The sequence below is a fragment of the Ambystoma mexicanum genome, chromosome 14 (genome assembly GCF_040938575.1).
Source record: "Ambystoma mexicanum isolate Mex_15411 chromosome 14, UKY_AmexF1_1, whole genome shotgun sequence".
Taxonomy (NCBI): domain Eukaryota; kingdom Metazoa; phylum Chordata; class Amphibia; order Caudata; family Ambystomatidae; genus Ambystoma; species Ambystoma mexicanum.
In genome coordinates this window covers 13,544,894-13,571,430 of record NC_090940.1, presented here as the reverse complement: position 1 = coordinate 13,571,430, position 26,537 = coordinate 13,544,894, and the positions used below count along the sequence as shown (strand labels likewise).

At 47.2% G+C, this 26,537-nt stretch overlaps 1 protein-coding gene across 1 annotated transcript in view; it reads left to right on the top strand.

Moving 5' to 3' along the window:
- Positions 1-26,537, top strand: part of TTC6 (tetratricopeptide repeat domain 6) — a 1,171,050-nt gene that overhangs the window by 93,382 nt on the left and 1,051,131 nt on the right. The window contains exons 4-5 of the mRNA XM_069638410.1: positions 13,822-13,981; positions 19,628-19,732. Of these exons, the coding sequence (XP_069494511.1) occupies positions 13,822-13,981; positions 19,628-19,732 (265 nt within the window). The remainder of the gene's footprint in view (positions 1-13,821; positions 13,982-19,627; positions 19,733-26,537) is intronic.

Genomic DNA, 26,537 nt, shown 5'->3' with positions numbered 1-26,537 from the left:
TATTGTCCCATGGGGAGGCCATAGGGGCTTCCTGGGTGGGGGTGACCGTACTGTTCTATCTCCTGGAACCTGTTGTTTTGTCTGCTCCTGCACTCTCTTGAGTAGTGCCCCCATCTCCCACAATTCCAGCAGCTCCCCTGTGGGCCTCTGGGACCCTGCCACCCATTTCCTCCCATTCCTCCATACCCTTGTCCTCCTCTTCGGCCCCTGTACCCACCTCTTCCCCCTCTTGGGGCCCACTCTTGCCACGTTGGACCTCCGTTCTGCTCCTGCTCAGCCCACTGTCGTTGTCCTTGTCCTGCCCAATTTGCTGCTATTCTTCCTTGTATTGCTATTTGCCCCTCCTCTCCTTCTTCTCCCTCCCTCATGAGTGGGAGCCCTGCTACCGCTGCTGCAACCTTCACCAGTTTTGATTGTACCAACTTTGCCTCGTCTGCCAACCTTCTCTGTGCTACTTCCTTCTCTCTCTCTTTAATCCTTTTGCAATGGTGCACTATTATACTTTGGATCTCTGGCCACCCCTTTGCCTCAACGCCCGCTATTTTATCGAGTGCCTTCTGCACCTCTTTTGGGAGCCCTCTCTTAATAATGAAATAGAATAGAGATGTGGATTGGTGCCAGGGCGTGCCCGTTTCCGCTCTCCACATCTCCTGCACCCGGAGAATGTAATCCATAGCATCTTCCCCGTCATTCATTGTACATTGCATCACTGACTGTAAGTCGGGGGTATCTGGGAATGTCTCCCTCAGTGCGTCCCACACCCTTGCTCGCACTGTATTAAAGGAAGCCCCATCATGGCGATCACAGTCCAACGTCACTGCCGGGAAACCAGCCTTAGCCCATACTCTGTCCGCTTGATCTCCTACTGCTGTTACTAGTAGGCTTTTCACATCGCCTACTGCCAACGGTATGCCGGCGGTATGTTTCTCAAATGCATATATCCACTTGCTCGCCCCTCCTGACAGCTGGGGCAATAATTTCATTAAATTAGCCTTATCCATCTGAGCCCATGGTATATAGTTTGGTCTTCCCCCCCCCCCTGTGTATCAATGGAAGTTGTAGCTTCCCTTTTGAGGTTGCACCCTCCCTTTCCTTAGTCGCTGCGGACTCTAACGACGCCATCTTCCCCACCCTATTTCTTAGTCGTCCCATCCATTCGTCGTCTATAGTCCCTAACGAACATGCACCGTCCACCTCCTCGCTTTCCCCCCCTACTGCCATACTCAACCTATCACTCTCATCCAATCCTCCTCTGACATCACATAACAAATCCTCTCTGATCCCTCTCTCTCGTGATACATCACCAATGCTCCCTTCTACTGCTCCTATCTCTATTATTCGCGTCGGCTCTTCCTCAATTCTGAACAGTATTTCTCCCTTTTTCCATCCTTCCTCGATGTGCCTACTTTCGCTCGACGCTCTAGACGTGCGTCCCGATTGTACAGGGGTGCACGCCGTGCGCTCACATATGTCTTTTATTCTTGAGAGTTCATCCCTTGCCACAGTAAGCCTTGACTCTAAGTCACTTGTTAGCTTCTCTATATCCACTCTCTGTGTACTTCCCTGGGCGCGCTCTCTGGTGTTTTCGTATGGTGGGGGGGCTGTTGGTCTTTGTAGTGTACCAGTTGTGGGGGGAGGCACATAAGTAGGGTCGCTATATCCTGCTGCGGGGGCTGGTTTAGGTAATATCGGGTACAAACTAATCACCTCTGTAGGTTGTTCCGTACTTAGCTGTTCCTTTTCCTCTCTTGCAATCATCAGTGGATTATCTGTGGTGGGAGGGAGATCACTATTTGGTGCCGGAGCTTTGGGTGGCGGTACTTCCTCAAACAATCTCCAGAGGTCTAATATCTCCTTCCTATTTTGCCACTGCTTCCCCTTATACTTGAGGCTGATGCATGCTCGTACCATATCAAGAACGCTTTTGTCAAAAGACCCTCCCTCGGGCCAAATCTGGGGCAGACCCTCCCCTTTCAATTCTGTCACCCATTGATCGTGATATTTATTTATTCGTTCAGCGTATCCCGGTAAGCTTTTACAAATATGTGACAGGGGAGTTTCGGCCCCCATATTCTAAATCTCTAACACAGTCGTGTCCGCCTTTTTTTACTTTTAGTTAGGTGTAGATATGTACATGTATACCTGTATGGCACAGACAAGGGCGGACCTCTCAAGAATTATCACTCAGTTTTATTCACTGCGCAAGTCCTTTCTCACTTACCATAGCTCATCTCCTTCTCATTCCCATACACTCTCATGTGATTTCACTCGCAACTGATCAAATACCAGTTTTGGTCAACACTCTCTAGCGCCACCTCGCGGTCAACCGTTCCTCTCCAACACTCACACGGTGCGCGCACCCTTCGCAATGCTTTCCACTCACACCTCGTCTTTTTTCCTCCCTTTCCTCCCTGGCCAGCTGTCCCTGTTTTTCTGCTAAAGTTACTATGTTCACGTCTGTACGTGCCACTACTTAATCCCCACTCCTACAAATGTGCTCCCTATTTTATAGTTCTTCTACAAGTATATTCACCTTATACCCTTTTCGCTTTCTCCCCCTGCCCCGTGGAATGGAAAAAAGAAATAGAGAGAGTAGCTATCACTAAAAAATATTCCCGGTGTCTCCCTCTGCCAGACACCAATAACTTATGTCTTACTTCTTCATATATTCCCAGTACTAGTTTAGATAGCACTATGCGGCGCCGCCTTCCATCCCCTTTCGGAGCTAGGTTTCCGTCACTTCTACCACTTCACTTATTTCTTACTCCTAATGGCCATATGCAAAGAAAAGATAAAGAAAGTTTCAAGACCCGTCTTTAGTAGACCCCCGTTATTCTTCTCCTCTACCTGTCCCCGTTCCTCTGTTCACAATTTCCCCTCCCTTCCCCTTTACGATCGCTCGCACTCAGTACTCACGTGCCCGTCTTGAACCGATAGTCTCCGAAACTGGGTCCGTCCAGGCGGTGTCACCGGTAACTCAACGGTCAGCCCCTGGCTCCGGCGAGCGGCACTCAAAGGGGATTTTTTTCCAATCGGGATCCCGTACCCTTTCTCATTGAGTGCGCACTTCTTATTGTGCCAGTCGCCGTTGGCGGGCAGCCTCCCGGAGCCGGCTCACCGTGCGTATCCCTTCTCGACCGGAGATTCTCGTGCTACAAGGGGGTCGTTAAAAGGGAGTTAGGAAAAATAATTTGGAGATATCACGCTATCGGGGTCACCACTGAAAGGAAGCGCCCCCAATTTCAGCACGATCCTCCCCGCAATGAGAGACAATAAGGGACTCTCCCGTAGTGGGAATAAGACCAAGACAGAGTGCGGGTGAGCGTAAGTAGGAGTTTATCCAAAGATTAGGGCATGCAAAGAACTCTGCAACCTCCGAGAGCGCTCTGTCTGACAATAGCAAAGACAGGCGTATTTCTAATACAAAAAACGTCATCAGAACCTACACACTATAGGGGGCACAAGTTAATTGGGATTGGGTGGCGTCGACTAACTATAGGTGTTGCTGCAGCGTGGTTGGTCTTGGCGTGAGGACGTCACTGGTCAGCCTCGTGGGTTGGGTTGGGCCTGGCAGGCCAGCTTGAGGTCATCCGAGCGGTGTTGGTATGCTGGGGCAGCCTGTGACAAAGATGAATACCTTTCCTGACTCGTTTGCCCTAGGCCATGCACACTGCAGTTATTCAAGAAACGACATCTAAGTTCATCAATAAATCGCTCAGCAGTTTGTCTTACAAGATAAACGCAACACATGAGGAATGCACCTCGTGAGAGGTCCGGTGGTTGTCGGTTGGGGTGAGATTTACCTGTGTCCTACTGACCGGTATTTTAGGTCGAGGGGCTGGGCTCTGGGGCCTGAGCCGAATGATACATGTCTGTCTACCGCGTTAGAAGTTATTATATAAATGGGTCTCTGTGTCTTGTCCCAGTGATGGGGGTCGTCTTTGCACGGGGTCATGATTCTTGGGGTGGTCTAGGGGGAGGGTTGTGGAATTTACGAGAGGGTGCTGGTAGATCAGTGGATTCAAACGTGGGTTTATTACCGTGCTGTAAATAACACAGGTGGCGGGCTGTGGCCTTGGGTGCGGTACCGGGGCCTCTGACTCTCTGAAGCGGCTCCAGCTTGGTTGGGGGAGGTGAGGGAGCGCGGCACAGGCCTTAGCTTCCTTATCTGGCAGGCTTGGTAGGGTGGGAGGGAGAATGGCCTTGCATATATTCACAAAGGTTTTTTCCTCGTGCGTTGCTAACTTTTGAATGCGGAGCTTTTATAATGTTCCGCCTTATTTTGATGTTATTTAAACACACATATATATATATTTCAATTTCGTTACACATTTCTTTAATACAGTCGGTCCGAGTACCTTTCATTACCTAACATTATATTTACTACATGGTGTGATTATTTTATGTACATTAAACGTTACACGAGGTAGTTCTAGGTTATGGCCTACAGAAATTGATGCTCGCTGCTTTAGGTGATTGAGAAAACATATATGAGTTCAGGTTTCTACATAAAATTGTAAGAACACTTATACAGATAAAGGCTATACATTTGGTCAACATCTTTCTCTGTGGTTATAGCAGCACTAGTCCAGACCTGGGGTGGTATCATGTAACGTTGCATCTTTATAGTTCATTCACAGTTTGCAGGATCTGTTTAAACAGAGGTAGTTCATTAATACCAATACTTGAATTATTTTCTACTTTCTTCAGCTAACAATGCTTCAGCTTGTTTTTTCATCACCCTGGCCTCGCGGACCAGGTCGTGCGGGGTGCAATATTACATGGTGAACGATGAAATGTTACAGTGTTAACATCTCGGGTTAGCTCATACCCGGCTTTCTCATGGGAACGCGCTCGCAGCGGATCTACCAAGGCTACTGCGGCGGCAGGGATGCATGAAAGGCCCTCCAAAGGTGGGGGCCTCGTTACAGTGTGCTGAACTCACGCCATGTTTGCTAGACAAGATGGCTTCTAGGCCTAACTGAATTTTGGTATATGCAGGGAACGGATACGTGTGGGCAATGTCGTCGGCGGGTGAACCCTCCTCCACCTGGGCCCGGGTGGCATGAGGGGACAGCCACCGAGTCATGGTCCTCACCTGGGGAGAAGGCTGCAGGTGAGGAGGGCCTCGCGGCCAGTCCTCCCCGACACTAGTGCCCTAAAATGACAGCACCACAAGATTTTTGCTTGTTCTTTGGCTTTCTTCCTGCCTTTACAGGTTAGGAAAGCCCTTAGAAGGACATGCACTTGCCCGGCAAAGCTGCTGCTTCCGCGGGCATGTGAGCCCTTGTGTGTGTGGCCTAGGAAGGCGGCTGAGACTGTCTAATCCCAGTCCATATCACTGGTGCCAGAAAGTCTTCTGCTGGGGCGGATGTCAAACCAGTGGTTGTCCCTGATTGGATAACTGCTGGCTGTTTGAATGGTGCAGGTGCTCACCATTGGTGGGCTTGGACTTGCTTCCAGCTCAGATTTTGGATAAGATCTATGTTGGAGGCAAGAATCCAGCAGACTGTTGATGACTGGAAGACGACTCCTGAAGTGGTTCAGCCTCCTTTCCAGTGTCGGCCCGGTGAAGCCCTGCTCCTCTACCTGATCTCTAAGGACCCCAAGCAGTGCTTCAGCCCTTGGACTACTGCAAGCAACTAGTCTCTGTGCCTTCTCGAGGATCCAGCACTTCCGAGCCTTCAGAGGTGTCGCTGGACGTCCTGGTGGACTGACCAGCTCTCTCATAGGCTACCTCACCAGAAGCTTTGCTGTTTCTGTATTCGAGTCCAGAACTTTGGTGGTCGCCATCCTGTGCCACAGGTCACCTTCTGCCAAATTCCTGCTTCCTATCTTCAGGGGAACCTTTTCTGGAGCAGCAGCGGTGACCGCGGCTCAAATGCTGCCTGTCATCACCTGTGAACAGTGGCCGTCCCGGGAACCTGCCTTCCTCCATCCTGTGCAGTGTCCTAAGGAGGCCCGCATGATTGGATTCTGCATTTCTTCTCTGATAAGGGTTGCATCTAGCAGTTGCACCCGACTGGGAGAATCCTCAAACCCGCAGCTCCTGGGCACTTCTCACCTGAATAAAGGGCAGATCATCGAGCCCCCATCGACCCCCAGTTGATCTATAATGACATCTGGGAAAATCAGAGTCAGTGGGATCAGTAAGCATCAGTGTGCCTGCCTTCACCTTTAGTCTTCCATAGAATAACATTGGGAACAAGTCCCTTTGTCTGCTGTCTCACCTCCACTCACCATTGGTAGTCGAACCTGCATCGGGGTATCCTGCCCATGGGTTAGTCTTGGGTCTGGAAGAAAGTAGACCGAAGAGGACTCATAGCTTGCTGTGAGAAACATTCAGTTAGACCCTGTGACATTTGGGCACAAGGCCCCATTCATCTTAGGGTTTGGACCTTGTGAGGATCGGAGTAAGGAGACATTGAAACGGGTAGTGGTTTTCAGAGGCCTAAACAGGGTAGGGCCTGAGTGGGCAAGGCCCACCCAAAATCTGCGCTCTTTGGGTATTTACAGATGGTAATTTCACTGCGGTGGGCCCAACTATGTTAGCTTCAGTCCCCACTTGTTAGATATTCCTGGCTACTCCTCTGGTGGTTTTGCCAATATGCTTTTATTTAAATTATAAAATGGTTTGGAAAAAGGCCTCACTAGCCCTAACTCTATGAGGGTTTCCCTGCTTCAACGCCTCTCTAGCCCTAACTCTATGAGGGGTTTCCCTGCCTCAACGCCTCACTATCCCTAACTCTATGAGGGGTTTCCCTGCCTCAACGCCTCACCAGCCCTAACTCTATGAGGGGTTTCCCCGCCTCAACGCCTCATTATTTCTAACTCTATGAGTGGTTTCCCTGCCTTAGTAAAACTAACTAATGGATCTGTCTCTGTCAGGATGTCCAAAATGAATGTGCGCTTTCCTGTGTCAAAATCTGCTCTGACCCTGACACTTAAATGCTGAAAAAACCTACTAAAGGGGAAAATAAACGGTTGTTGGCTGCTTTCCTGCAGCCTTTCTTCACAGTCAATGCACCACAGTCTAATTGGTACAGTGATACCAGGTCACACTTTTAAGGAAGTGACCTTCTTCCTTAATTTATGGCAAATGAGGCTGACTCAATACCCTAGGGGACAATCTTGTTCCTTGGTCTTACCTGTCAGATCTTACAATGCCCGGGGGGAATCCACTTCCCTGGTCTTTCCTTTGGTGACAGTTTGTTTGTATAAAAAGGATCTATTATGGTTTCCCCAATGCCTGGCAGATTTGCTATTTTCCTCTACCAAATGTTTCCTATTCTTGCTCCCATTAGCACTGCAGTGAGGAAGCGTTGCGCTCACCCTTCATTAATCTTCCCCGGGGATGGCTTTGCAAAGATGTCCGTTTCAAATGGTACTGGGACGAGGAAGAATGGATTTTTATAGACACTTGTGTGGTGTCTAAATTATGTCATTTTACTTCTGGTTTTGGGGAATAGCACACTGATAGGAACTTCAGTGTTTTTTTGCACTGGGATCTGTATCTGTACCCATACACTCCCCCACTTCTCTTCTGCACTTATCAGATACACCCTATCTGACTCATCATGCACTTGCCATGCACTTGCCATGCACTTGCACTTGCTGGCTGCACTGCCACCATTTTCATCGCCTGTATTTGTTTATTTATTTCACTTATTATTCATTCTTTTTCTCTCCTCTGTTTATTCACTTTCCACTTCTCCCCTTCCACGCACTTTCCACCTTTTCCTTTCTCCATGCACTTACGCATTCTTAATGTCACTGGGCCTAGTAAGATCGTTGTTTTTGTTCTCCTTTGTTCCCCTCCCTTGCTTGGTCGCGCTCTGAAACACTTGTGTACGAGCGCAATATAAATAAATTATCATATCATATCATTTACTTGGCACATGTAAGAACTTTACTTACTTTGTGAAACTTAGCTCTGTTTATTCTTACCCCCGGCAATGAGCCTGCTTCCCTTCCCACTCCATACCTTTTTGTTGCACTGCCGCAGCCCGGGTTCCTTCTTAGCAATTGGCTAGGTTCAACTGCTCACCAGGTTCCAGCTCGATGCTGCTGACACCAGCGGAGGAAGTCTGTGTCCTCAGGACAGGAGCCCGCTGGTGAGCATATGTGGCGGCCACCGTTCTCTGCCTGCCATGACGTCCAGGTTTGCTGGGGAATCACTAGTTGTGCCTGTGGGCTGAGCCTGTATTCCATCAGGTCGGGGCAGGTGTTGGGCCCCTTGATTTGCAATCTACAAAGGCGCCGGCGGTCCTACTGGGAGAAGCCCTGGTTTCTGCTGGCTCTTGAGGGTCCCCAGTGGGTTTGCGCTGATCTTTGCACTAATGTTTCCTTCTCTTAGTTTTGCCACAATTCGCTGCCTTGCTGGTGAAGGGTTACACCAGTGACCCGACACCGGGGACGTTTCCTCTTCTTGTTTACAGCAAGCACTTTTCCATTCTCTGGCGTCTTTCCCCTTTCACCTTCTTCTTGTGGTCTACCTTCACGTCTTTCCTGACCACTGTGAGAAACAAGAAGGTGTCTCACCCGCTAGTCAGGTGGCCAGGGCACGGCCATCGCCTTTGGATCCAGACCCTGGGGGTGGTCCATTGCGGGAGGATCTCCTGGGTGCGGTGTCTTCGGGGACTGGGAGTGGGACACCGGATGGCGAGACACAGCATCCCTCCCGCTGCAACACATTTACCCCATCCTGCCAGGTAGGATATGTGGGAACCTTACCCCCTCCCCTTTTCCTTTCCCAGCACTTTCACACAGACAGCCCGCTCTGGGAGAAAACAGACTCACACCCGAGCAGTGTATCTGACATGTACCGCTACTGTGGTCAGGCGAGGTCAGGCAATTACTGACGATCGCTCACACCTGACTTCCATTGAACTTCCCCACATGGGTAAAAGACGCAGCACAAAAGCACACTCTGAGCGAGGCAAAGCACACAAAGGTACAGAAGTTTCGAGTCAGCAGCTGAATGAGGGGAGAAGGACAGCCAACCAAGAGGGGTTTGTAATAAGGGATGTGTCTCTCCGGTAACGTAGCCTGGATGTGGCTCTTAGGTAAGGTAGCCTGGAGGTGTCTCTCCGGTAACGTAGCCTGGATGTGGCTCTTAGGTAAGGTAGCCTGGATGTGTCTCTCCGGTAACGTAGCCTGGATGTGGCTCTTAGGTAAGGTAGCCTGGAGGTGTCTCTCCGGTAACGTAGCCTGGATGTGGCTCTTAGGTAAGGTAGCCTGGATGTGTCTCTCCGGTAACGTAGCCTGGATGTGGCTCTTGGGTAAGGTAGCCTGGAGGTGTCTCTCCGGTAACGTAGCCTGGATGTGGCTCTTAGGTAAGGTAGCCTGGAGGTGTCTCTCCGGTAACGTAGCCTGGATGTGGCTCTTAGGTAAGGTAGCCTGGATGTGTCTCTCCGGTAACGTAGCCTGGATGTGGCTCTTAGGTAAGGTAGCCTGGATGTGTCTCTCCGGTAACGTAGCCTGGATGTGTCTCCCCGGTAACGTAGCCTGGATGTGTCTCTCCGGTAACGTAGCCTGGATGTGTCTCTCCGGTAACGTAGCCTGGATGTGGCTCTTAGGTAAGGTAGCCTGGAGGTGTCTCTCCGGTAACGTAGCCTGGATGTGGCTCTTGGGTAAGGTAGCCTGGATGTGTCTCTCCGGTAACGTAGCCTGGATGTGGCTCTTAGGTAAGGTAGCCTGGATGTGTCTCTCCGGTAAGGTAGCCTGGAGGTGTCTCTCCGGTAACGTAGCCTGGATGTGGCTCTTAGGTAAGGTAGCCTGGATGTGTCTCTCCGGTAACGTAGCCTGGATGTGGCTCTTGGGTAAGGTAGTCTGGATGTGGCTCTCCGGTAATGTAGCCTGGATGTGTCTCTCCGGTAACGTAGCCTGGATGTGGCTCTTAGGTAAGGTAGCCTGGAGGTGTCTCTCCGGTAACGTAGCCTGGATGTGGCTCTTAGGTAAGGTAGCCTGGATGTGTCTCTCCGGTAACGTAGCCTGGATGTGGCTCTTGGGTAAGGTAGCCTGGATGTGTCTCTCCGGTAACGTAGCCTGGATGTGGCTCTTAGGTAAGGTAGCCTGGATGTGTCTCTCCGGTAAGGTAGCCTGGAGGTGTCTCTCCAGTAACGTAGCCTGGATGTGGCTCTTAGGTAAGGTAGCCTGGATGTGTCTCTCCGGTAACGTAGCCTGGATGTGGCTCTTGGGTAAGGTAGTCTGGATGTGGCTCTCCGGTAACGTAGCCTGGATGTGTCTCTCCGGTAACGTAGCCTGGATGTGGCTCTTAGGTAAGGTAGCCTGGAGGTGTCTCTCCAGTAACGTAGCCTGGATGTGGCTCTTAGGTAAGGTAGCCTGGATGTGTCTCTCCGGTAACGTAGCCTGGATGTGGCTCTTGGGTAAGGTAGCCTGGATGTGGCTCTTAGGTAAGGTAGCCTGGATGTGTCTCTCCGGTAAGGTAGCCTGGATGTGGCTCTTGGGTAAGGTAGTCTGGATGTGTCTCTCCGGTAACGTAGCCTGGAGGTGTCTCTCCGGTAACGTAGCCTGGATGTGGCTCTTAGGTAAGGTAGCCTGGATGTGTCTCTCCGGTAACGTAGCCTGGATGTGGCTCTTAGGTAAGGTAGCCTGGAGGTGTCTCTCCGGTAACGTAGCCTGGATGTGGCTCTTAGGTAAGGTAGCCTGGATGTGTCTCTCCGGTAACGTAGCCTGGATGTGGCTCTTGGGTAAGGTAGTCTGGATGTGGCTCTCCGGTAACGTAGCCTGGATGTGGCTCTTAGGTAAGGTAGCCTGGAGGTGTCTCTCCGGTAACGTAGCCTGGATGTGGCTCTTAGGTAAGGTAGCCTGGATGTGTCTCTCCGGTAACGTAGCCTGGATGTGGCTCTTAGGTAAGGTAGCCTGGATGTGTCTCTCCGGTAACGTAGCCTGGATGTGGCTCTTAGGTAAGGTAGCCTGGAGGTGTCTCTCCGGTAACGTAGCCTGGATGTGTCTCTCCGGTAACGTAGCCTGGATGTGGTTCTTGGGTAAGGTAGCCTGGAGGTGTCTCTCCGGTAACGTAGCCTGGATGTGGCTCTTGGGTAAGGTAGCCTGGATGTGTCTCTCCGGTAACGTAGCCTGGATGTGGCTCTTGGGTAAGGTAGCCTGGATGTGTCTCTCCGGTAACGTAGCCTGGATGTGGCTCTTGGGTAAGGTAGTCTGGATGTGGCTCTCCGGTAACGTAGCCTGGATGCGGCTCTCAAGTATGGTGATCTGGATATGGCTGGATCATTGATATTTTAATTAGGCAGAACAAAGCCTTTTCATGGATGTGGCAACCGTTTTGTAATTTGATGATGCCTCACAGTTTAACAATGACACAAGGAGGCCCAGGCCACTACAGCCAGATGTATTTTCTTGCATTTGGAAAGCCTGCACTTGGCGTTGTGTTTCAGTCCCTTAAAGTCTGCATATGCATTGCAACAGCTTTCCAAAGCCTGTGCCCATAGCAAGGACCTATAGATGGAACTCCTGAGCTATATATATACTCCATTCTTTCTTCAAGCACTATTCTCAAGGTGTTTCTGGGGGCCAGGTTGCTGTCTCTCACCTTATCTCTTGAAGTATATGTTGTCCCTCTCCTCCCAGTATATCATACATTCTGTGTAATCTATTGCAACAAGTTGGGAAGGAGGGAAGGTGCAGATTGTAAGTAACAAAATGTTGCCCTTTTGGTGACTTTATTTTATTTTATTTATTGTGCATTTGTAAGGCCCTTATACATCAGGAAATTGTGTTTCAAAGCACCCACAGGGCAAAGGGGAGGGACCAAAGGCAAATAGAATACACTGATGAACAGGAAAGGGGCGGTCCTACTAGGCTTTGTGAGCATTCAGAATGTGGAAGTGCACGGAGAGGGAGAAAGGTCAGGGAAGGAGGTAAGTGCTAGAAGTTACATAGAGGGAAGTGCCAAGGAGTCAGTTGTGTGCAACAGTAAATGCCTGGCAGAGATTGCTTGGTGCAGGGTGTTCACTTGCCATTAATAAGTGCAGGCCTGTGATGGGGGCGGAGGCTGAGAGCGATTGGGCAGAAGGCCTGGGACCTAGAAGGACACATACAGTCTCAGGCCACCAATCTCCGCCTCTGGTGGGTATTAGTATGGGAGTGAGAGCGGGGAAGGAGGAGGTGAAGAGTAAAGTATTGTGGAGCTTGCAGAATTTCAGGAGATCTGGCTCAAGACAGAGCCAGATCTCCTGAAATTCCGGATTGGGGCATTCTTAGTCAATAGCGCTTCCTACTTTCCAGCTCCCACCATGCCCCCTCCCCTTGTGAATAGATGGGTGCCATTATACTACTGCATTCCATAAAGTTTGGGAACTGTAGGTGACTGGGCCAACGGATCTGGCTGTATAAGGGTAGGGGGACCTGGATCCCTGAAGGAGGTAACCGCACAAGTTCTAATTTCTGCAGCTGCAGAGGGCGGGATCTTCAGGGCAGTTTTGTGAGCTGGATTTCTGCATGAATAAACTTCTGATCATGTTGTTCAGGAGGGAGAGACCTTATTCCCCTTGAAAGTAATATATACTCTTTAGATGTTCTAGATATAGAATTGTGCCTGTGTGGCTACCAACTAAGGGGAAATATTCCACCAACGGGTTCATACGTGACGCTGAACCCAGGGTGGAATATTTACCCTCGGTTGTTAGTCGTCTTTGAATAATTCTAGGTTATAAATGAGTGTTGTTCAACACATATGTTTCAGAGGAATAGTAGGTTCCTTTCCGCTAAGAGAGCCCTGACTTCCTGTTTCCAGTAAAGCCTGCTTGGGTAATGCGGGAGCGCTGGAGGGGGCAATGGACTGCTTGGGACAGTCAGAGGGAGTGGCATTAGGAGGGACTGTCCGAGGGAATCTCCAGTGATAGAGCCACAAGATTGGTGTGGGGTGCATGACGTCACTGCAGAGAAACCGACTTTCATTTTTCTCTGTCGTGACATCATAGCAGCAAATGATGACTTTTTGATCTTTGGAGTTATTGAATGCTCTGAATGGAACCCATGTACAACAATGGTATATGCCAAAAACGCATACACCATCTTAGCTTGTTTCTGTTGAAGGTGACCACTACCGCAGCTTTCCAAAAAACAAACTCTTCTTTGGAACACAATTCAAACTTGAGAGTTTGTGGAGGTTTAAATCTCGTTTATAATGGGCGCTGCGGAAAATCAATGCGGAAAAGTAAGGTGTGATGCTTTTCCGCCTTCATTTTCCTCTCTGTCCCATTTTCAAAAGCTTCCAAGGCAAAGAAGGAGCACAAAGTGGAGTTCACATCTCTGCTGTGCTTTCTTCCTCCCCATTGTAAGAGCACTTTGTTTTCCGCATGCGCGAGATTTGTATGCAATGCTAAACAAATGGCTTCCTGTGGACTCTGCCTCGATTTCGCACCTGCTAGGGAGCAGGCTGATTCCACAGGGATCCATTAGAACACGCTGTCTGTAAAGCGCCATTTGCAGGTTGCATATACTTAGTAAAAGTGAAGAGTGAATGCAATTTTTCTGGGCTTTACTATTTAGTTTTCCACTCTGCCATGTAAATGTTAAAATGGCATGCATGGCAAGTGCTAGCGCTGGTGGCCCACTGCATGCAACATGACCACCATGGTGTGTTATGAGACACTTCCTGTTGTATTCCTGTTCATCAGATCTTCTTGCTGCTTTGAAACTTGTTCTGCCATTGCTTTTGTAAAAATAACTTTATTTATTCATAACTTACAGATGTTTGGATCTCACTATGTTCTTCCCTTTCCTATACAAGGACACTTCACCCTGTTTATTCCTCAGATGTGTTGTGTTTCTTTGCAGCATCTTCCATGAAGGACTCCCCATCTCTGCATTGTTGGATCAGCAGGCGCGGGACGGTGTGGTGCTCCTCCCCCCTCGTATGCCCGATAGTCTGGAAGAGTGGCAGAGAATTGCTGAGTATTATGTGGAAGGCCCTCAGATGGAACTTGTAGGGGAAAAGGTAAGACGAGGTGGCGGAGTTGCTTTTCACCTGATCTGTTGCTCAGAGGTCCCTTGGGGTTCGCTTCCACACCACAGATGAAACTCATTTGGGGAAACTCAACACTGCTGTTGTGAATATACTGAACATGTGCCACATTGATGTTTCGGAGGATCCTTGTTCATGGAGCGTATTTCATGTTGCTAAGTAAAGTTTGGAGGGGTACTATATCCGCTCTCAGGTAAACTGTGATATCCCAGAGTAGTCTGACGTTCAGAATGCTTTGGTCTCAAATGAAAGGTACAGACCCTCCGCCTCTGAGAGAGAGATCATTGTAGGGCAATTCTGGGATTGTGGGATTTGCTAGCAGCATTCACACAAAATTTATCTAGAAGGTGCTACACATAGCAGTGAACCAGCAGCAACTTCTGTGTTGGAACAAGGAGCCCCAACAGGCTTCCATGAGCCCAATGTACACAGGAGGTGCACACGTCTTACAAGGGCCCCACTGCGATCATATTCAAATGTGCCTTTTCCACACTACTCTTAATCTAGAGCTGCATAATGTGCTCGAACTAAGCCAAAGCACTACTACATGAATACACCTAACATGCTGGGATGCACGTGCAGCTCCCATATATCAGGTTCCAGTGCCGAAATGCCTGCAGGAGCAGACGACTAGCCCACCAGATCCCCCAAACCAGTACACCCAACAGTTAATGGAACAACTATTGAGTTGACCAGCCGGGGGGGAAAAGGGAAGTGGAGAAAATAACAAACTGGCAGGATTCTTCTGGTTTCCTTCAATTTCCTGACGACACTGAACACTGGAACCCCTGTAAATAATACAGTTATGATTAGCATTTACTACTATACACTTGCCTTAAAAATAAATAAATATTTATATTCTTCTCTCTTAAACCACCTCTTTACCTGTCTGCCTCTGCTAACTGCCTAGAGGCAATCTTTAACGTAGATATTCTTCAAACTTTAATTGCTTGACATACTTGCACTGAGTTGCTCAATGTGACATCTGCACTTTATATTCTCTTTAACATTTGTTATGAAACTATATACAACTGGCTTCTTTTGGTTTGTGACACGAGCCTAAAGTTATACTGATTTCCTGCTTGCTGCTTCAGGCACTATAGATTCTCAACTTTAGTTTTCTTCCTTGCTGCTGTGTTGCTTCCTGACTTTCCTTTCCTTACTGTCCATTCAGACTCTTCAAATAATTACAGTTTTAGATTTTCTTTTAGTCAAAAAATGCTCCTTATAACCTTAAACAGTGACTCACTTCCTTGCGCTGCTTTGAAATGACAAACAATGTAACGCGCGCTCTCTCACAACTGCTGGTCGCGTCTGCCCGAGCTGATCAAAGAATCATGTTACGCGCGCATACGCAGCTGATTTGCCAACAGCTGACTCGCGTACCGTGTTCACTTATATTTCTCTCACGAACCGCGCACTCTGCAGCTCAATCAATTAAAATTACACTACACAGTATTTACAGTTCCAGAGCATTAAACTAGAATGTTCAATAGAAACAGATACTCTTCCAAGACTTCTGTTAAACAACTATCCTCACAGTCCCTTATCTGAATGAAGTCTCAGGGACTTTCTGATGTCTTTCTTTCTTGAAGTGTTATTTCTTTACTTTAGTTACTCTAGTCTTCTAAGGAGCTCTTGAGCGCTGTGACCACTCCATTTCAGGTCTTGAATGAAAGGCAGTTTAAAACCTCTCTAGAGGTTCCAAACTGCATCACAATGGACAGTAGCCAATTATTGTTGAGCAGGAAGTTCATCATCTTGGATTGGGATAATCACAGCTGGCTAACATGAGGTCAAGAAACAATTATGAACACAACCCAACCTCACCTAAAATAGCAATATAATAGCCTCCAGAACCCAGGAACATGACACCATACACGGCCAAATGATTCAGGCTAAGAAAAGTCTATTAGCGCACAGAAAATGGAAGGTGCACGAGTGCAGAGGGGTAGGCAGCAGATGTTTGGAGCAGAACATGTTTTGTTAAAGTAGTTATAGAGGCTTAGATAGGCCCAAGTTTAGGGCATGGGTGATATTGTGTAACAGTAATGAAATATAATGTGTAACGATGATGATCTAGACACAGGGCCCGGGTGCAGGAAATACTGAAGCATCGCCATTTTGAAATGAGTCCTAGCATTTTGTATTCCCTGATGGAGGTGTAGTAGCGCATTATAATGAAGAGTTCAAATTATTTTCCCTTTTTGAAGCCCCAGGAGTGTAGCTGACAATAGTGGCATTCAGGCCGAACAGATCATGGTTTAACTGTATCAAGCTGTGGGCCTGTGGAACACAAATGGAATGTGAATGGCAGAGCAAGGGTAGGGCTGGCCTGTCCCGAAGCACAAATCCATAGGAGTCAGATTAGAGGTCCTGATCTGCCAATATGCTTGGTTTAGATTTAGGGCATTAGCACCCCCGGTACAATGGCTTCCTATTTGAACTGCCGGGTGACTCGAAAATAGACCACATAAATCCACCAGAATTGGGCCGATTAATGTGGTCCTTCAGACCCACCTGCTGCTTGTGGTGTCTGCTGCGTGAGACCCTCTCCTCAGGGCAGTGCTGGGCCCAACACAGCCCTCCTCCTCCGGTCTCTGCTGCGGCTGGGGCAGGCGGGCAAAACAACTTTCCCAATCCCGCTCTGAATGCAGCCGGCCCGAACTCCACTCCTCAGGCACTGATTGTGCCCGTTCTTGCAACTCATGGGGCTGAGGGCTGGGGGGCACACACAGCCGGTCCACTGCCTTGTCACTCCCGGGGGGGGTCAGAAGGTGGGTGATTGCATCACCTTCTGGCTGCCGCTGGCACACGGCTTAAGCTGCCATGCTCTGTGCGCCCCCTGGTGGCCTCCGAATTATAGTTTTTTTTAACTCTTATCACTGAGCGTTCACCTTTATCAGGATAAGTATTCGCGCCTGTACCCTGAAAACACCTACTCATCTTAATGATGTACACCATGCTACACTGATTGCGAGTGCTAAATAGTAATACACGCGAGGAGCCCGACGATGTTGATTAAATCTAGAGGGTATGGCCTGAAGCAATTTCATAAACTACATATATATATATTCCCGCACGGTGTCTTCCTCTGTTACCTTCTTCTTCCAATATGCTAGCTTGCGTTCACCTGCTCCCAGTTACAAAATACCAATAACACAGCTAAACGCAGCACTCCCGTTGCTTGTCAGATGGACTTCTTCGCAGGGAGTCTATAACTTGGTGGAACCCAAAAACAAATGTACTGCCTTTTTTTAGATACTTGACAAAAGGCAGTTTAGAATCCTCCCTATTATCCACTCAGGCTGACTCCAAAGACCTCCCTCCATCTTGGCTTGGGAAAGGCTCCTGTTTCTGAATACCCATGTCAAGGATCATAATTACCCCAAGGATAAAACACACACACATCTTCACTAGAGGGCATTTATGCGCCCATATTCATCCTCTATATTCTGTGAGGGTGCAGAAGGAGGAGACTGACACACAGGTGGCATAGTGGTTGCTATACACATTTATTGTTTAAGAAAATAAAGAGAAACTTTCCCTTTCCGCACCGCAACTAAAAGAGTAATGGCTCTCACAGAATGTCTGTGTAAATCAATAGGCCACCGTCCTGTGTAAAAAAATAAATAAAAAGAAAATTAAAATACATCTGTCCCTTACACTTAATACTGAACTAAAGATAAGGCAGTCTTCTTGGTTCAGAAGAATGACTCCCTTGTTCTGGACGGAGAGTAGAAGAAGGGAACGTAATGGCTTCTGCCTGGGGGAATGGCTACCTTCCCCAGGCCAACACACAAAAGGCAACGTTCCAAACAGTTCTCCTTGGCAGACACCCTGGGGGAATGACTGCCTTCCCCTGGTCTTAGTTACCAGGAGAATGACTCCCTTCTCCTGGTATCTTTTAACTTATTAAGACAGTTCTAGATCACCAGGGGGAATGACTCCCTTCCTGTGGTCTCTCTCTCATTTTAGTTTCATAGTTCAGTACCACCAGGGGGAATGACTCCCTGCCTCAGGCCTTTTCTCAGGCTTACATCACACTTCAATACACCAGGGGGAATGTCTCCTTTCCCCAGGCCCTTTCTCATGTAGCTTGACATACACATTTCTCAAATGTTAGAAGGGTCCCCTGCTTTCTTCTCTTCTTTGATTCGACTCAGTTGGTTTCTCTCTTTACCAAGTACTATGACGAGGAAGATGACTTGTGCTACTTGCTGATTTCAGGTCCCAGACCCGGATTTCTCTCTCTGTTCGGTTGGGCCCACTTGGTTCACTTTCTTGCCAAATATGACTCTGAGGAAGAGGTCTTGCTTCCTGGTTTGGGTCCCAGACCCTTGTTTCTCTCGCTCTTTGGTTCAGCTCTCTTGTCTCACACTCTCACCAAGTACTGATACGAGGAAGATGCCGCGTTCCTTGGTGTGGGTCCCCGACCCCTGTGTCTCCCACTCTCTGGTGGTCAGTGGTTTTTGTTAGGCCACTGGGCCGAGGAAGTGCTCCTTTGATGCAGGACTACTTTCCCATCTGCCCCTGTCCCTACAGGGCCTCCCGAACATCCCCGGCCCTGCCATTGGGACCAGGAAGCTCTCTGGTGCTTCCTGGGATTGTGTGTCCTTGCAGCAGCACTAGCATTCCTTCTCCTTTGGTTCGTCGGCTGCTCGGGTCTGCGATCTGCTTCTCACGGCCTCGCCACCTCACAGTTCTTCAGGACTGGTGGGGAGGTTGCTTCCTGGTCGGCCTCCATGGGACTTCCACGGCTGCTCACCTACGTCTGCCGCGCTGCTTGGTTCTTCTCGGGATGCAATTCGAAAACTCATGAGTTCATCGTGGGCTCAAGAAACCAAATCCTTCTTCAGTTTCCTTTTTGTTATGCAGGCTCCACCCTGGCATAATGTCCAAACCTGCAGTAGTGGCTGTCATGTCAGTCAGCCCTTATTCCTCCTGTGGGCCACCTCGTCCCAGTATTTGGGTCAGGCAACCCCCTAGGGCTCTCAATGATCTTCTTCGTCCCAGTACCTTTGGGTAGGTTAACCTTGCAGACGTTACAGAAGAACATGGGTCTACTCTCTCTATGAGAGTCTGTATGGGAAGAGGGGTTAAGGACTGTAGGGCTTTATAGGTCATGGGTGGAGGGTGAGTATACTGTGTTCTCCTGAAATGTTCTCCCTTGTCCCCAGAGGGGAGGTATCTTGCCATGAGATCCTCCTGCTGATCACCACACCCAGGGTGACTATCGTTTAGCAGCCTCACCTCCCCGGCCTCATGTAAAGGGGCTCCACCTCGGGGAGAAGTGAGGATATCTCAGGATTTGTCACAATTCTTTAGGTAGGAAACATCCGCTCACTCTATGCACTACTGCTAACCGCTGTCTATGAGACCTGATACCAGTTCTTTTTTCTCATTTCGGCTGGGGTTGCGAGCTTGCTCTGGAGGTGGAGAAGGGAATTTAAATCTGGTGTCCCCATTTTTCTATCTCTCTACTGCACCTAAAGGGCAGGGAAGAGAGGACTTGGACTTCAGATCTATGCTGGATTATACGCTGGGGTGGGAGGCACGTTCCGGAAAGGTTGCTTTCACGACTGTAGTTTCTGATGGATGTATTTTATCCCTCCTCAGGTTCCCTTTTATGCAGAAAGTACGAAAATGTTCTGGACCCCGGCTCCACCAAAGTTTTCGGTGCCAGTGTCTGTAATGGAGGAGGAGCTGTTTGCAAAGTATGAGGTAAGTGCCCCCGCCCCCTACCATGACATGAATTCTTCTCACTCTTCTTTCTCCGAGGCTGGAGGCCATTTCTCACTACGCTCCCATATCAACTCCTTCAATCTAAAGTGTGAAAGAACAACACATTTACCAGAAATAGGTTGCAAGCAAAATAAAGTCATTGAAAGGGGATGACTTTGTATATTATAATCAGACAATCTTGCTAAACATATGAGAGTTCTGTGTTCCTATAAATATGTCTGCCAAAGACCCTCTTGCCACACCATGTATCTGTAATACCCAGGCTGTCTATCAGTAATGCATTCTATCTGCCTGGCAAAGCTTTTATTGTGATGTATGTTTTGAACTTTTGACAGTATTGTCTCGCAGCATGCAGCCTGGTTCCCATCACTGGGGGACAATCCCCACCTGTGTACGTAGATACAAAATATGTAATGTTTCTGTTGGTTAGATGGAGCATTGGGGCTTGCAAACAGATTGCCTGTGTCAGATCTGTCAGACAGGATAGCTCCTCCTGAGAAGCAGAGGTTTGACCCAAGGAACACGAGCAATGGCTAACAGCAGTGTGTGTATTCCCATAACGGACAACACCCGATGCCCTCTGATGATTCGGGTGGATTCAGCACTGGTTCCCTGGCAGTAGCCTCCTGCCATGTAGCCCGCCGACAGCAATCGCTATCTGATCCTGACCCCGGGGGTGGATTTATGAGGGAGGATCACATGAGTGGTGACAGCTGTCAGGGGGAGGTTGTGACGCCATTGGACGAGACGCGCTATTCTTCCTTTCCCCCTGCCGAAGACCTTATAATACCCAAGTTTCTGATGGCTTGTTGTCACCCCACAAATCAACCCCATTGTAAAAGTCAGATCCCCCTTCCTTTTTGTCATGCTAGACAAGATCCCATTTATACCTCAAACATACACAACACACATTTATTTATTTATTTTATTTCTTATAAAGCGCCACATGCCCATGGGCCTCAGGGAGCACAGGTAACGGAACAAGACAGAATATATCAAGAATATGGCGATCAGGGCCAGAAACAGGAGAGAGAAGTGCTAAGGTGAGAGAAGCCTGATTATGGCCTGTTAAACAAGTCGTTTTGACTGCTTTTTTTAATGCCAGCAAAGAGTTACAGGCTCTAATTGGTAGTGGAGGGCATTCCAGAAGCCTGCACTGAGAAGCTGGCACCTCCAAACTTGGACTGCAGGAAACGAGGCTGTACAATTTTGTGATTGTCGCCAGAGCAAAGGGATTGTAGTGGTCGGTCAACCCTGAGCCGCTCTGGGAGATAGGCGGGGGTGGTAGAGGTTGTGCATGTATAGGCTAGTGCACGGGTCTTATGCAATATCCTATGCTTAACGGGCAGCCAGTGCAGGGCCCTCCTAGAATCAGAAATTTGATCCTGCTTGCGGAGGCCAAAGACTGCTTGCACAGCACATTTCTGTGTGCTCTGCAGGGCTAGCAAGTCAATAGTCAGGTCTTGAGTTGACTAGGGCAGAAGCTAAGGTAGATAGGTTGTTAACTGAGATATAGGGACTGATTTGATTAAGTAGCCTGACCATATAGACACAGGATGAGCGTGTGTGTGATACATGTGTTCTCATGTTAAGTTCTGCATCAAGGTGAATTCGAAGGGTTTTGACACAATCTGAGACCTTTATCTGGTTGTTTGCGATATTAAAGTTTTTATAGGAGGTATCAAGTTTCTTAAGTCTCTGGCTAGAAGTCACAATAAGAAGCTCAGTCCAGGAGTCATTCAGGGCCAAGGAGTTTGAGCCCATCCAGGATTGTATTGCAGCATAGACATTATTTATGGTGTTAGAGTCCTTGTCATGATTGCCCACGAGGTCAAATACCACCTGAGTGCCATCAGCATAATTGGTATACTTGACACCTAAGTGGTCCATTAAATCAAGCAGTGGTCGAATATAGATGGTAAAAAGCGATGGCAAGATGCACGATCCCTGAGGGACTCATTCATTAACGACATTGGGCGAGGATTGAACATTATCCACTGCCACCCTTGATAGTCGTGGGCCAAGGAAAGAGGAGATCCAGTCTGAGGCCTTGGTAGGGCAGCCTGCTATATTCTTTAACTAATCAACGAGAATGGAGTGCTCGACCAGGTCAAAGGCTGCAGAAAGGTTCAACAGCATCAATAATGCTGTCCTCCCACTTTCAATCATACCATTAAGGGTTGTTTTAAGATCCATGTGGGCTGTTTCCATCCCGTGCCCTGCTCTGAATCTGGACTGGTGGGTGCCTAGGATGTTATTTGCTTCATGGAAATCCTGAAACTGTAAGTAGGCCACCTTGTCCAGGATTTTGAGCAGGAAAGGTACATTAGTTATGGTACGATAGTTCTTTGCTAGGGTGTGGTCCAAATAACTTTTTTTTCAGTAGCGGAGTAACCCACACCTCCTTCAGTGATGATGAAACCATGCCCTTGTTAAGTGAAAGGTTGATCATTCTAGTGATCCAAGGTCCCAGTAAAGGAAGGGGCGGTGGCTGAGCAGATGTCTCCCTTACATGCAGTGGGTTTAAGGTTGGTAACTATTTTAAAGATTTCTGCTTCAGTGCATTGTTTGAAGCTGAATTCTGGTATCTGTGGCCTGATATTAGTGATGTTCGGATGAGGTCTAGCATCAGATGTAATGTTCAACTTGAGTTGCTGTATTTTTCCTTGATGACCCAGAATTTTGTTAGAAAATGTGTCTTCGATCATTTGGCACCAAGGTGAATCTTGAGTGATAGCCTGTTTAATGACGTTTTTTTCTTCGATTTCTTTCAACACTTTGCACAGCTCACTAAAACTGGACTTAGCGTTGCTGATCCTGGAATTCTAATATGTAGATTTTGCCTCAGTGATGGTTGTTTTGAAATGTTAAACTACGGCTTTGTAGTTTGTAAGGGTCTGAGTGGTAGGCTTTTTTCCACCATTCTCTTTCTAGTGCCCTTTTCCTGGTTCGTGAATGAAGAACGTCTTCATTAAACCACATATTCTTTAAGGTTTCAGGTTTAATACATGTATTCTTTTCTGGTGCTAGTGTTTCTATTGCAGCCAGTAGGGTACATGATAAATGATTGACCAGGAAGTGGCATTTTCCAGGGGAGTATATGTGTTTCCAGAAAGGAATTGAGCTTGTATTGGGTTACGTTCTTGTAGTAGTGGTTCATTTTATAGCATCTTGGAAAAGTATTCAAGCAAGCAGGTGTTTCAGGAAGACATATGGTAAAGTTTACCAGGAAGTGGTCAGACCATAGACATCTAGATGAGGTAGTGTTTAAGACATTCAACTGGTGTGTCAGAACCCAGTCAATGCTATGCCTGTCCCTGTGTGTAGGTTATTTTATCCATTGGGTAAAGCTGACTGCATTCATAGAAGAAAGTAATGAGTTAGCTGATTTATCAAGAGGGTCCTCAGCCCAGTAATTAAGGCCACCTAAGATAATAATTGGGGACTTTGGCTTACTTAGGCTATTGAGGAGAGCAAGATATTGCTCCTCGAAAGAAGTCATATTTGTAGGTGGTCTGTAGATAATTAGGATGTTGATAGTGGTGTTGGAATTTATTTTAATTTTAACTAGTCATTTATACCAGCATACTCTACGGTATGACAATCCCATTGTTTATTGACCAGTAGTGCCACTCCGCCTCCTCTTTTCTCGGTCCTATCAGCCCGATAGATGTTATAATACGGTGAGACTGCAGATGTTGCAGCAAAATTAGTAATATCATTCAGCCATGTCTCGGTGAGACCTAGAATATTGATGGTGGATGTAGCAAGGTAGTCTTCAACCTCTGCTCCATGCTAAACCAAGGACTGTGTATTCTCAGAAGGAAATATATCGGCCATCTCACAGGCAGTGGGTAGCTTGCGGAGCAGTGTGAAGTGAGCCATATGAGAATAGAGGTCAATGGTAACCATAATGGTAGTGCATCCTTTAGAGGGTGGTAGCTCCACAATGAAGTCAGTGGCAATATGTTGTCAGGGTCGAGAAGGAAGTTCGGGCTGCAACAGTAACCCAGATGGCTGTCGGGTATCGTATTTGCTCTGGGCACAGACATAACAGGATTGTAGATATGACTGTACATCTGCAGACGTCTTCGGCCACCAAAAACACTGTCAGGGATGGCTGGCTGGCCGAGTAGTAAATAGGAAGAGTATGTACATAGAATTAACATTGTGGTTGCCCAAGTCAAGATGGAGAGAAAGAAACTTAATCTGATTGGTTTGAGGAACAATGCTATGTTTGGTTTGTCTGATTGGTGGAAAGGATAATGGTAGGATTCTTGGGAGGTGAGCAAGATTCTAAACTGCCTTTCATCCAAAGTAATTCAGTGGCTGGTTGTATTTTAGTTAAGCTTCTTAAGTAAGGCCTTTCAGAGTTCAGAAGATTTACTAAAGAAGTAAGAACATCGTTTGCTGAGCCAGCGAGATCAAGAAGACATCAGGTGGGATTGTTCCTTTTAAAAGCTTAAAGATTTTCACAGTGAACTTCCATTGTTTATCAGAAACTTAAAGAGCTTAGAAGTTTAAAGCTTACTGAGAGAAAGAACGTTTACAGTTTATTTACAAAAAGGAGAAAACAATTGAAAAGACTGTGCACGCAAGTTTTAAAGTTGTAAACTGTGCGAAAAGTGTTTCAAGACTGTTTAACGTGCACGCAAGTCTTCATGACTTCAGCAACGTTGTTGGGAGCGCGTCCGTATGAGAGCGCGTGTTGGATCGTGATAGAGCGCGAGTCCATATCAACTGATCGCGGGTGGTTTTTGGCTCATGTATATTTTTCACATGAGCGCCGTTACGTAAGAGAGCATGTGTTGGATTGCGATAGAGCGCGAGTCCATATTAACTGAGCGCGAGTAGTTTTACCGTGTTTTTCGGTTGGCGATGCGCGCATAGTTTTTTCAGAGCGTGCATGTGTTTCCTGTACACGTGAAATTGTTTAAATGCGCGTGTTTCACATGTGCGTGAATTTGTTAAAGTGCGCGTGTTTCACGTATATGTGAATTGTTAAAAATGCGTGTTTCATGTGCACGTGTATTTGTTAAAGTGCGCATGTAATTTTTAGCGCGAGGACAATTTTTCACGTTTTGTGATTTCGTATGTGAATCGCATGAATGCAGTGAGAATTCAATGCTTCAAGAAAAACTGTATTTCTCAAGAGTATTTGGAAATGTAAATTTTATGGAGTTAAGTGAACTTAAAGTCAAAGAAGAATATCTAAGGTTGTAAGGTGTTTGCAAGAGTCATCTTCTTCAGAATATTAAAGAGACTGGAATGGCTAGGGACAATATACACCGAAACATTACAAAAGTTTTCATGATATTCTCTACAGACAATTAACCTCCAAGTTCTAAACAGAGATATAAGAGGTAAAGAAGTTAGAGTTGTTTTAAAAAGAATAATTTAGAGAAAAAGGTTTACACTGATGTATAAGTAACCAAGTGTGTTTGTTACTACAGATACCAGAGCCTACCAGAAGGTTGCAGGGTTGCAGTGTCTCCATTGTTATTTTATCCAAATTCCCCTTTCCCTTTCCTGGGGTTTTCAGCTTAGCTTTCACTTTAGGGTTGAGAGGTGAACTCTTGGTGAGGGTCTGTGGGGCCAGCATCAGCTCCTGTGGAATTCAGTCAAGCTGGACCCTGACAGGATGAAAGGGCCACGATAATTTTTCCACCTGAGCTGATATGGACCCCACAGAAGCATTAGCAAGTTCCTTAAGGGACATGTTTTCGGAGCTAAAGGAGGAGATGAGGGCAGTGCGAAGAGAGAACCAGGAATTACAAGTCAAGTTTGAAGAATTCAATTCTAAAGTTACCTGTAGGGGCGAGGACATTTCTTTGGAGTCAAGAGTTTCTGAGAGTCCAAGTAGAGAATTACCAGTGTTAGTTAGAGAGGATTTGGGTGAAGGAACGAGTTATCAGGAGGGAAGTAGGGGGAACTTGAATAGACCTTTAGGTCCAGTCCCTTTAGCACCTCCAGAACGTTTTGGGGGAGATGCCAAGAAATGTCAAATTTTCCTCACCCAGTGTGAACTTCATTTCCTTTGTAGATCTGAAGCCTTTAATACAGATGCTACTAAAATAGCTTTTATTCTGTCTTACCTTACTGGTGAGGCGGCAACTTGGTCAGTGTTATTAGTTGGTCAAGAGAATCCCATTCTAAAGAATCTGTTAGCCTTTAAGTCCGAATTTAAAAAAAATGTTTGACAGACGACAGTTATCTCAAGAAGTGAATGGAGAACTATTAGAGTTAAAATAAGGAAATAAAGATTTAGTGTCTTACATCACACAGTTTAGATCCTTAGTATTAGAGAGCAATTGGCCAGAGGAGAAACAATCATCTTTGTTTTATAGAGGCTTGAGAGAAGAGTTAAAAGATGCCTTATCCACCATTGTGAATATACCCACTTCATGTAAAGATTTAATTGATCTTGTCATACAAATTGATTATAGATTAGGAGAATGCAAGGCTGAGCGTAAAAGAGGAAGTGTAGAGCAACCACCCAGAGTTTTCCTTAGAGTCGAGAGAGGAAGATTAGAAGTTGTAAATAAAGAATTGAGAACTGGGAATGTTGATAGAGTAAATAAAGTGAGAGGTCCTTTAACTAAGGATGAAAAGGATAGGCGTAGGCAGAATAATGTGTGTTTATATTGTGGCAGATCAGGACATTTTGTTGGAAACTGCCCTTGGTGTCCGAAAACCTCTTCATCTATTCACAGTTCCAGAAATCAACAAGTGGCTAATACTATTCCAGCTGCCGTACCACATATTACATTGAATGTATCCTTGT